Source organism: Anomaloglossus baeobatrachus, chromosome 5 (assembly GCF_048569485.1).
Source record: "Anomaloglossus baeobatrachus isolate aAnoBae1 chromosome 5, aAnoBae1.hap1, whole genome shotgun sequence".
Lineage (NCBI taxonomy): Eukaryota > Metazoa > Chordata > Amphibia > Anura > Aromobatidae > Anomaloglossus > Anomaloglossus baeobatrachus.
Genome location: NC_134357.1, coordinates 336,701,162 through 336,713,448, shown reverse-complemented (window position 1 = coordinate 336,713,448; position 12,287 = coordinate 336,701,162). Strand labels below are relative to the sequence as shown.

Sequence of the window (12,287 nt, the reverse complement as noted above, 5' to 3'; positions counted from 1 at the left end):
TGTAGACCTTGAACATTGTGACTCCTCGAGCAAGGCCAGAAGACTGCAGCATAGGACTTTTACCCCGGAACCATGACAAAAACCGGGCTTTGGATGTCCTACCCCTGGACCGGTGCCTTCCCTTCCTCATCTCACTGGATGGAGAGACTAGCAACTACATCAACGCCACACTCATGGATGTGCGTATATATGTATATGGAAGCGATTAGCTTGTAGCGAGACCTAATTCAATACAGATGCAGGTATCCATTATAAGCAGTGTCGCTATCTGTCACGCGGAGCTGTGAGTCTGATCTGTCACAGGAAGCCTACTGATTGTCACACACCAGGGGGTGGCCTGATCTCGCAGCTTGTGTCGGAGATCTGACAGCTCCTTGCTGCAAAGGGAATATTTCCAGGATAATCCTGTCTCACACCCAAGACTGACAGATTATGTGATCAGATACTGCTGAATAAACTGTGTATTAGCCAGTCTGCTGTGCACACTCCCTTATGTCACTGCCTGTCAGCATCTTTATGGTGATACATAAACAATCAGATTTCTGCCATCTAATACTGATAGCAAAGCTCAAAATGGGAAGGAAATTCCTTCATTTTTCCGCATTTTGTCATCAATCAAATTATTTGTTGTTTTATATTCTAGAGCCATAAAAAGCCAGCAGCATTTTTGGTTACTCAGCACCCGTTACCCAATACTGTGCCGGATTTCTGGAGGCTGGTGTTTGACTACAACTGCTCCTCTATTGTTATGCTCAATGAAATGGATGCAGCCCAGGTACAGTCACAGTCACAATCAGAATGAAACCTTCTTCTCATTTCAAACCTTTTCATCAGTGTCTACGTTTTCTTCATTTCAAAGGGAATGTATCATCAGTAATATAAAATATTAATATAACAGGTTTCTATTACTTTCTTTTTTTTATTCTTGCTTCTGTTTTATTTTTTTGTTGCTAAATAAATTTTTGGTGAAATATTACAATTTTTATACTGATCACCAGTGCGGATATATTAGCCTAAAGTTTCATGTTTTCTGTAGTTCACATACAGCTTTGTTGTGTAGATTGCATATACTGTAGAACAATCACATAAAGAAATACCATCCATCAAAAAAACCCAAAAATATTTATGTAACTGCAACACAGGTATAGATCAATAAATTCTGATCTATAGAATAGCTGATATTAATAATTGAGTACATTAGTTATATGATTATTTTCATGTGGAACAGGGTATTCTATACAGTAGGTCATAGTTTGTTGTGTAGATTGGACAAGGATGAGCAGAGTCACTTCATTAAAGTGATTGTCCCATTACAACTAGTTTTATCTTCCAGGTTCTATTATGTAGAAAATAACAAACAAAAGAATACTTATCCTCCCCAGATCCAGCACTGCTTTTCCATTACTATTGATCGGCTGCAGCAGTAACATGACATCAACAGCGCTACGCCAATCACTGAGCTCAGTGATTGGCTGCAGTCCTGTCAACGTGACATCATCACTGCAGCTGTTCAACAGAGACCAAGGGCAACAGCAGAGACGCAATCCTAGATCGGGGACAGTAACTATAGCTCAGTTTGCAATTTTACACATAATTGAGCTTGTCACCTAAGCCCAGCTGAAAGGGGACAACCCCTTTAATGATGGCTCCAGAGTGTTGCCAAAGCCCTAGATAATTCTATACTCAAAGGCTCTTCATGCATTTTCCCTGTCACTCTCTGGTCTTGATGGCTGGAGACAGTGATTTTATACTAACAGTGCTAGCCCTAAATGGGGTTTACATAATATTCCAGTTATATTAACTGTTAGGACATACATTAGGCATTCCCTGGATACCAGTAGGCATCCTTCATTTTCTGCTTGAATAAACAGACAAAGGGGTTTTAATTGAACAGTCAATTATCTGTGTGCCAGGCTATGCATCTACAAGCTGGACATGAGTTACCGTCAGTCCTTCCCATTGTCCAAAACTGCTGATGGATGCCCTGGAAGTATGACTTTGCAGGGTACCACCAATGACCTGGTCAGTTAAAGGGATTGTCCACTACTAGTTCCCCTTTTTGGTCTACATGTTTCCCCCAGGTAAAATAATAAAGACTCTGTTTGGGATTGCGGTTCCAGTGCTCATTTTGGATTTGTGAAGTCACGCAAATTCCACGTCCAATCAACACCAGGTTCTTTCTCCCCGCCTTCAGACCAAATGAGTTAGTCAACAGGAAATAAGAGCAGCGGCTGCATTCATTTCCTATTGATTGTTTGTTTGGTCTGAAGGCGGGGAGAAGGAAGTAGGCATTGATTGGACTCAGGGCTTACTTGACATCACAATCCCATGTGAGCCCCAGCACCAGGATACCGGACATCGCTGGAAGGGCACCGATATGGGAAGTGACTATATTCTTTATTATTTTCCCTGGGGGAAACATGTGGAATCAAAAGAGCTTGTTCTAGTAGGGGACAACCCCTTTAACGAAATGCAGAGGTCTAATTAGGAGGTTATGCATTTCAGTGGTTAATAGTCTTGCCCTCAGGCCACGTAAGCTGCCAGTGAATTCTAAATTCCAAGTTTGGCTCACTGATTCATCTCTGTGAAGTTCAGACTTGTTTTACCCAGGATGGAATAATGGGTGAACTCACCGAATACCATCTGGATAGCTACTCCTCAAACTTCACTGCTAGGAAAAATGTTTAGGATGGCCACGCAGTTCTGTACCCCACACGAGTTGCCACGTCAGGACGCTAGCAGAGTTTTTTGCTCAGTAAAACTGAAAAAGAGGTTGTACCAGGAGGCCCAAGATACTAAAGATTTTATAACGCAACTTTGCAAGAAGCCTAGGCAGAGTCGTGTTCAAATATTGTAAAATACGCATATTCATTGCACAATTATGACAAAACATACATATTTTGCATCCTCTTTAGCCATAATGACCATATTAATCCACTAAAAAAAAACACCACAAATATATAGTCTGAATTATGCAGGATTAGAAAAGCATAGCCACCATCTGTCAGACACAGCAGGATACCTGTCCACAGGTTGTGTCTAGTCTCGCAGCTTGGTGGTATTAAAGCCAATTAGACTGAGTCTACATACGCACAATTTTAGAATAGGTTCAAAACTCTTTTTTAAACAAAGGTTTAATCCTGTACAACCACTTTAATAAGAAACTTTTTATTTTACATGTGTTGAGACAACCAAAGATGCCAGTAGAGAACAATAAAACTGTGAGACATCACTAGTCCAGGAGGAGAAACACAGAGGACTTTATCAATATAGTATAGACCGGATTGTATTTTACAAGCCCCAATGTATCACACAAGGGAAATGGGCATTTTTATAACATTGATATTAAATATTTATTGGTGATTACACATAGATTTCTTCCTGTACATAATCCATAAAGCTAAAGTTATTTAGCAGCTAAACACTTGTCAACCAAGCAATCCCAGTTAGTGTCTACAACATCTAGTACTAATCACAGCCATTTTTATTTGACCTGGCAGGATTTCTATATTTGAATTATTGAAAAGCAGAAATACTATTCTCTATAGAAGGTTAGACATATAAATATGTTTCTTGGTTAGTACAAAAAAAATGACGCCACAGTTATCTAATCCAGCGGATATATGATAGTGGAAAGTCAAATTTAAAGGGAGACGCAAGAACAAATATTTGCAGAGTTACTTTGAAAAAAGGTCACTTGTGTTTGCCCATTCCTAACAAAATTGAACTCCAGGCTGAAGGCTCCTTAATAAATACACTGCAGCTGTATAAGCAGCACTAGGCCAGGAGGGTGAATATAAGCTAGCATCCATTCAATGACATCATGCAATAATATTTAACCCTCCGTCACATACAATATCGGTTCTAACGAGTTTACATACAATGTGACTGTCAGGCGCAGGCTAAAAAAATACCTATAATATCTAATGTTTGCAATTTCAGTGCTCTAAAAGTGATCAGTGACCTTCATAGGTATGTAATAAAAGAGACTACACATAATCAGGTGCAAAAAAAACCCATTTACTTAACATAAAACTAATAACTCTGAAATACAAACATTTCAAAACCTCCGCCAAATAGTCCCCAGTTCGACTCTGTCAAAAAACTCTACAAAGAAAATTTATGGAAACAAACTTAATTTTAAGGTACCTTAAGTACTATTAAACACATATTCAATCAGAATTAGATCCTGAAGTTTCCCCAGAAAAATTACACTTGCAGATCATGTGATGAATAAAAACATAAAATACCAACCTTATTGAGTGTGACGTGTTCACATACAATGAGCCTGAGAGATTAGCGCAGTTATATCTGTCCTCCTGAAGCTCTGCAATCCAACTGTGGTATGAGGTTTCACAGAGCTGCTAGAGACAGGAGACTACCTGGAGGGAGGGGATTTCCTCACAATCTGGTGAGGAAGGAGAAATGAAAGTGAAAGAGATGTGCCTGTCAGGCCTATTGTATGTGACGGAGGGTTAGAAGAGACTACACAACCCAATTTTTGGAGCAATCTTTATTTGTAGGAGATAATTGTGCAAACCTACAGTATTCCCATTCTGTAATGTTGTAGCATATTGCAAGATATTCCATATCATTAGTGTAGGTTCCCAGGGCCGGATTTAGGTCTTCGTAGGCACACCAACCTAAATACAAAATGTATGGAAAGTTTCCATATTCCATTGGAAACAGTAATTTAATGGGAATAACAGCTGTTTGGCTGCTGTTCATTTTTTTGGCATATTACAAGCACTATATTCCTTTTTTTGCAGCTTCACCACAAAGATGGTCTAGACTTAAAACATTTGAAAATACAATTTCAGTTAAACAGTTATCAGACACAAGGTGGTCTTCACATTATGAGGCTGTTAGAACACTGAAAAGAAACGTCATTGATATCCGCACAGTATTAGTTCATATTGTTGACAGTGAAGGACAAAAACCAGCAGTTGTTCATGAACTCAATGCTTTACTAACACATTTGAACAGATTTGAAATGGTTTTTACCTTCATTTGGGAAGATATCTTAATGGGAACCTGTCTCCACTTTTTTGGCCTATAAGCTGCGGCCACCACCACTGGGCTCTTATATACAGCATTCCAACATGCTATAGGAGCTTTTGTCTTGTTAGATTTGCGGGTGCGATATGACTCAGCACAGGTAACCAGTGAACAGGTGTAGGTCTAATAGCACCAGATATTATACGCAAAGAGTTGTTCAGCTGAGTGTCAATTAAGTTTACATGACAGCTATTTAACCATGCTGGAGCACAGTATTCTGCAGCAGAGTACACCAGGGCAAGAGTAGATGTTCTCAAAACAGATGTTGCCGAGCCCCAGGAGGATCCACAAAGTTTCTGAATAATATTATTACGTGCTTTCAGTTTCTGTGCCAATTTATCCAGATGGGATTTTAAAGTTAGACTTCTATCAAGGTTTACACCTAAGTACTTAGGATTGAAATTGTGTTTAACAGATAGGCCTTCAAATTGTACTTTAAGTTCAGTCTTGGCACTTGCATTGTGTAAATGAAAGCAACAAACTTCCGTTTTTGATGGGTTAGGTTTTAATCTCCATTGTCGGAAGTACTTTCCCATTACACTAAGATCTTTTGTAAGAACATCCTCTGCTTCCTCCATCCTCCAAGACAAAAGCTCCTACTTAAAGAATACACTAAAGTAGGGAATAATGAAAAACTTCCAATACACCAAAATATCAGAGATGTTACAATACAACGATTGAAATCAAGACATCCACCCATCCGAACTGCAATCACCTTGCATGAACAAGACTTCAATTTAGAGGAGAAATGGCGAGAACTTTGGGTCAATGTAGTAGACGGTGATCCCCAAATGTTCCCTAATTTACAAAACCCTCCACCAGGCTTCAATCTACCAAGGAAAACATGGGTTACTCTAAATCGTATCAGAACAAACTTTGGCGTCTGTGCAGATTTTATGTATAAGTGGGGAAAATATGACTCTCCGACCTGTGACTGTGGAGCAGATCGTCAAACTATCCAGCACATTGTTGAGGAGTGCCCCCTGAGATCCTACCATGGTGACAAGAAGGATTTCTATATTGTAAATGATAACGCTATTGCATATACAGTGCCTACAAGTAGTATTCAACCCCCTGCAGATTTAGCAGGTTTACACATTCGGAATTAACTTGGCATTGTGACATTTGGACTGTAGATCAGCCTGGAAGTGTGAAATGCACTGCAGCAAAAAAGAATGTTATTTCTTTTTTTATTTTTTTTTTAAATTTTGAAAAGTTTATTCAGAGGGTCATTTATTATTCAACCCCTCAAACCACAAGAATTCTGTTTGGTTCCCCTAAAGTATTAAGAAGTATTTCAAGCACAAAGAACAATGAGCTTCACATGTTTGGATTAATTATCTCTTTTTCCAGCCTTTTCTGACTAATTAAGACCCTCCCCAAACTTGTGAACAGCACTCATACTTGGTCAACATGGGAAAGACAAAGGAGCATTCCAAGGCAATCAGAGACAAGATCGTGGAGGGTCACAAGGCTGGCAAGGGGTACAAAACCCTTTCCAAGAAGTTGGGCCTACCTGTCTCCACTGTTGGGAGCATCATCCGGAAGTGGAAGGCTTATGGAACTACTGTTAGCCTTCCACGGCCTGGACACCCTTTGAAAGTTTCCACCCATGCCGAGACCATGCTTGTCCGAAGAGTCAAGGCTAACCCAAGGACAACAAGGAAGGAGCTCTGGGAAGATCTCATGGCAGTGGGGACATTGGTTTCAGTCAATACCATAAGTAACGTACTCCACCGCAATGGTCTCCGTTCCAGACGAGCCCGTAAGGTACCTTTACTTTCAAAGCGTCATGTCAAGGCTCGTCTACAGTTTGCTCATGATCACTTGGAGGACTCTGAGACAGACTGGTTTAAGGTTCTCTGGTCTGATGAGACCAAGATCGAGATCTTTGGTGCCAACCACACACATGACGTTTGGAGACTGGATGGCACTGCATACGACCCCAAGAATACCATCCCTACAGTCAAGCATGGTGGTGGCAGCATCATGCTGTGGGGATGTTTCTCAGCCAAGGGGCCTGGCCATCTGGTCCGCATCCATGGGAAGATGGATAGCACGGCCTACCTGGAGATTTTAGCCAAGAACCTCCGCTCCTCCATCAAGGATCTTAAGATGGGTCGTCATTTCATCTTCCAACAAGATAACGACCCAAAGCACACAGCCAAGAAAACCAAGGCCTGGTTCAAGAGGGAAAAAATCAAGGTGTTGCAGTGGCCTAGTCAGTCTCCTGACCTTAACCCAATTGAAAACTTGTGGAAGGAGCTCAAGATTAAAGTCCACATGAGACACCCAAAGAACCTAGATAACTTGGAGAAGATCTGCATGGAGGAGTGGGCCAAGATAACTCCAGAGACCTGTGCCGGCCTGATCAGGTCTTATAAAAGACGATTATTAGCTGTAATTGCAAACAAGGGTTATTCCACAAAATATTAAACCTGGTCGTTGAATAATAATTGACCCACACTTTTATGTTGAAAATTTATTAAAATTTAACTGAGCAACATAACTTGTTGGTTTGTAAGATTTATGCATCTGTTAATAAATCCTGTTCTTGTTTGACGTTTGCAGGCTCTAACTTATTTGCATCTTATCAAATCTGCTAAATCTGCAGGGGGTTGAATACTACTTGTAGGCATTGTATAGAAAATCTTGATATTCAAATTTGATTTTTATCCTTTTGATATTTTTCAATCACTGTCTATTGTCTGGTGTTTATATGATGGTAAGATATACGTTCATACGATTAAATAAATAAATAACATGCTATATATAAGAGCCCAGGCTGCTGTGAGAACATAAAAAACACTTTATAATACTTACCTAACAGTCGCGCGGTTGGCCATATTGGCGTCTCCGTTCTCCGGTGTCGGCGCCTCCTCTTTCGGCCATCTTCATCCTCTTTCTGAAGCCTGTGTGCAGCATGACGCGTCTACGACATACACACTCACCGGTCCTGCGCAGGCGCACTACTATACTTTGATCTGCCCTGCTCAGAGCAGATCAAAGTACACCTGCTCAGGACCTGAATGCCGGCGAGTGTGGATGACGTCGGATGAGTCATGCACCGCGGCTAGAGAAGAAGGAGAACAAAGATGGCCAAAAGAGGTGGCGCTGGCACCGGAGAACAGAGACGCCCATATGGCCAACCGTGCGACTGTTAGGTAAGTATTATAAAATGTTTTTTATGTTCTAGCCCTGGCCTGGGCTCTTATATACAGCATGTTAGAATGCTGGATATAAGAGACCGGTGGTGGTGGCGGCAGCTTATACGCCAAATAAGTGGTGACAGGTTCCCTTTAAAGAACATCCTCTTGGTAAGCAAAGCAGTTCAAGAACCTGGAATAGAGTTATGCATAATCGCTAACTTATATGATGGACTTTTGCAATACTTGGCTAATATTTGAAGTGAAGAACAGTTCAATGAGATTGAAAATTCTGCAAAAGAGCTTCTTCCAAATGCAGAGTATAAACAAAGCTTAGACAGAAAATGCAAAATAAATATCTTGTTTGAAGGAGAAACAGAAAAGGAAATAACTGCAAGGGACACTTTTCGAGTCCAAGCATTTTATACTATCGTTGACGTACTAATGACAGAGATAAGGAAAAGGCGTTTGGCACACAGTGAATTATGTGATACATTTAAGGCCCCGTCACACACAGAGATAAATCTGCGGCAGATCTGTGGTTGCAGTGAAATTGTGGACAATCAGTGCCAGGTTTGTGGCTGTGTACAAATGGAACAATATGGCCATAATTTCACTGCAACCACAGATCTGCCAAAGATTTAGCTCTGTGTGTGACGGGGCCTTTAGTTTCCTCACAGACAAGACCATGTCAAGACATGAAATTAAACTCAAGTCACGTATGTTAGTCAACATGTATTCATCAGACTTGGATATGTCAGGATATTTCTTTTCTACAGTTCGTAGGCCCTAAAAAATTTGTAGGTCCCTAGGCACAGTGCCTACTGTGCCTAATGGGAAATCTAGCACTGGAGGTTCCGACTTCTAAGATTCCCGTCAATGCTAAAGCCATTTGGTAATCAACATCTTTGCCATTTTTACTGTGCAGAATGATACAGAATGGAACTGGGTCCCACCTCTATATAAGAGAATGGGGCTGTGCTGCAGTTCCTTTACACAGTGGGGGCTTCATTGGGCAGGAGAGGAACCTTCATGTGCCATTTCATTTTGAAGATCATTGGGGTTCAAGTGGGAAGATGCATACCCATCAGTGGCATATACTAAAAGTTAGTTACGATAAACTGATATCATTTCGGGAAGCACTCTTTTAATGGTATATGGCATCCATAGAGTTGGGTGACCATTTAATATGGTCACATTGAGTCTGTCGGAGTGGGACATTCTCTTTACAACAGACCTCAGTCCTGGTCATAGAGAGGGTTCTCAAGTCAGAATTCCTCTTCATGACATCCATTATGCCATACTAGATGAGACAAATCATGGCTGGTATACAGTAGGGCTAACATTTTTAATATTTATCGCTTTTTTATGTGGCACATAGAGGTACAAGGCAAAACGTTTGTAATCCAATAATACTCTGATTTTCTGCTGAGGCTTCATCATGACGGGAAACACAAAGCTGAATGAAAATTTCAATAACAATTGAAGATTGACAGGTTTTTGTTTCACGAACATATTCTGTTTTAGTTAAAACTTGTTTTCTTTTCATTTTTTTAGTCTAGCTTTTCTACTTCTGTACCTGCGGGGGACATATTTCCCCTCTCAATGAACAGCTGCCCATCCCACATCTATGCATGTCATTTCATCTCACTGTTATTTCTCTCTCTGTGTGATTATACTACTCTGCATGTTGGTCTGATTCTATGATTGCTGATTATAGCCCTGAATCATATTATTTTTCAATTCTTTTGTTATTCTATCAGTGTTTTTGTTTCACCCAGCGTGTTTCTATATAACGCTGCATGCTCTCACTTTGCTATGCATTCTTACAAACATTGTCTAAGTGTCAGTTCCTCTACTAGCTGTGTCTCCAGTACTGGCCAGAGAAGACGTCATGTTGCTACGGTCCAGTGCAGGTGGAGTTTGTATCAGCAGATATTGATGAGGATACCATTAGTCGGATATTCCGGATCTGTAATATGGCACGGGTAAGAAAATTGGATACAATTAGGCTAGCAACAATTCCCGTTAGGAATAGAAAACTGACGTTGTTTGCTTGTATTGCAGCCTCAGGACGGGTATCGCATTGTACAGCATCTCCAGTATATTGGGTGGCCAGCATACCGGGATACTCCGCCATCAAAACGCTCCATACTGAAGGTTGTACAAAGATTGGAAAAGTGGCAAGAACAGTATGATGGCAGGGAAGGCAGGACAGTTGTGCACTGCCTGTAAGTACAGGGCCGACTCAAGTGTTTGTAGTTTTATGGAGATAAAATAAAGCTAATGGGCAAACATTACACAATTTTTCAATATACTCTCTATATAAATGTTTGACTTTTCAAAATCCCTTCATGCAGCCAATCTATGAAATCCTTCATTACTTACTTTAATTTCGATTTTTATATGTTGGAAGTTAATAATAAAGTGTTCCACTGAGTGACTGCCAACAGAGGTCGTCAAGATCAGGAGGAAAGAACTGGAAAGAATATAGGATTTTTTATTTTGTAAATACATTTTTTTATTGAAAATCTGTTACCTCTTTATCTTCACCCATGTAAGTAGTGGTCAGGGTCATATATCCAAAATACCCTTGTCTAAACACACTTTGTACAAACTACTTTCTATGTGTACTCTGGGAGTTTTCGAATCAAACTAAATAATAAGTGAGAGTAACTTATCATCAAATGTTCAAAATCCACTCGTAGTGGGGATATTTATAGATTTATAGTATTTCCTCAATATAGAGATCACAAAAGCGAGACAAATAGATAGATACTAGATTATTAATATTATTAATATTGTTAATTTGAGTTATACAAACCTGGAACTCCTTTAAATTTCTAGATTAAAGTAGCATTCCCAAAGGTGCTACAATTCCGCACCATTTACTGGATCAAGAATGGGCCCTAGTAATATGGCATGATTTATTTAGAGTAGTGAATTCTTTGATAACCTCCATAATAACAGTTCTCACTAGAACTTTCAGTAGTTTATAATTTCTTCCGTGACCAATTTCATCAGTGTGTTTTGCAATAATAAGGTTGCAAAGGTCTTGAGGCAGCTCACTGGTTTTACCCATCATGAGACGTTTCTTGTGTGGCACCTGAATAATGAGACTCCTTTTTATAGGCCACAATTGAATCAGCTGATATTATTTTTCACTAAATGTCAAGATTGCTTTCTAAATGGGCTATTTTCACATTTCCGTTGTTTTGCATCAGCTGCATGCGTTGCTTGACGCATGGGACTGATGCATTGTACAACGTGTGACAAGAAATGCATGTAATTGTTCACAAAGAATGGATTCCATTGGTGCAATGATTTCAGTTTAAAACCTGCATGGGGGTGGGAAGGAGAGAGAGAAAGAGAAAGAGAGAGAAACTGATTTTACATAATTTTGGACGTTCTGCTGGGCATGCTCAGTAAAACATGATGGATTCCTGCACTGGAATCTGTCGTGTGACACAGGAAAACAGAATCCTGCACCATAGACTTCCAACGGAATCCTTCGGGGTGCATTTTTTTGTCGCAAGAAAAAACATTGCATGCTGCGTCCCTCCCGCCCGACGGTCAGTCAGTACACGTATGATGCGCCGCACGGCGGAAGCAACGCAGGGATCATCAGTCACAATCCGCCACTCATACAAGTCTATGGGAATCAGCGTAATCCCCAAACGGATTGCGTTGTTTATCAGAGCGGCGGATTGTGACTGATCCTAAACAACGGAAATGGGAACATAGCCTTACTGATATACTTCAGCAAGTGTCATGACTTTCCATGGCTTTTTGCACTTCTCTTTCTTCATGTCTTTCATACTTTTTCCCTGTGTCATTTCTCATTATTACACATAGCTTAATTTATGGACATCTATAATTTAATTTCTTTTCCTGTGTTGATTGGTAGGTTGTTACCGACATCTGGTGAGAAATGTATGTCAATAGCTCCTTTAGAAATGTATTTACCTAGAAAATTGGTGATGTGTTCAATGCTTACTTCAATCACTGCATACGTACTTGGGACTAAAAAATCATTTTTGAAATTGGATTTCATTAAAAATTTTGCACTGCTTCCCTTCTATA

At 40.1% G+C, this 12,287-nt stretch overlaps 1 protein-coding gene across 11 annotated transcripts in view; it reads left to right on the top strand.

The window, feature by feature from the left end:
* PTPRT (protein tyrosine phosphatase receptor type T) overlaps positions 1-12,287 on the top strand; it is a 549,351-nt gene that overhangs the window by 525,019 nt on the left and 12,045 nt on the right. For all 11 annotated transcript variants that reach the window (XM_075349848.1, XM_075349844.1, XM_075349843.1 and 8 more), the window contains 4 exons: positions 6-179; positions 644-775; positions 10,067-10,192; positions 10,272-10,435. In XM_075349848.1, the coding sequence (XP_075205963.1) occupies positions 6-179; positions 644-775; positions 10,067-10,192; positions 10,272-10,435 (596 nt within the window). The remainder of the gene's footprint in view (positions 1-5; positions 180-643; positions 776-10,066; positions 10,193-10,271; positions 10,436-12,287) is intronic.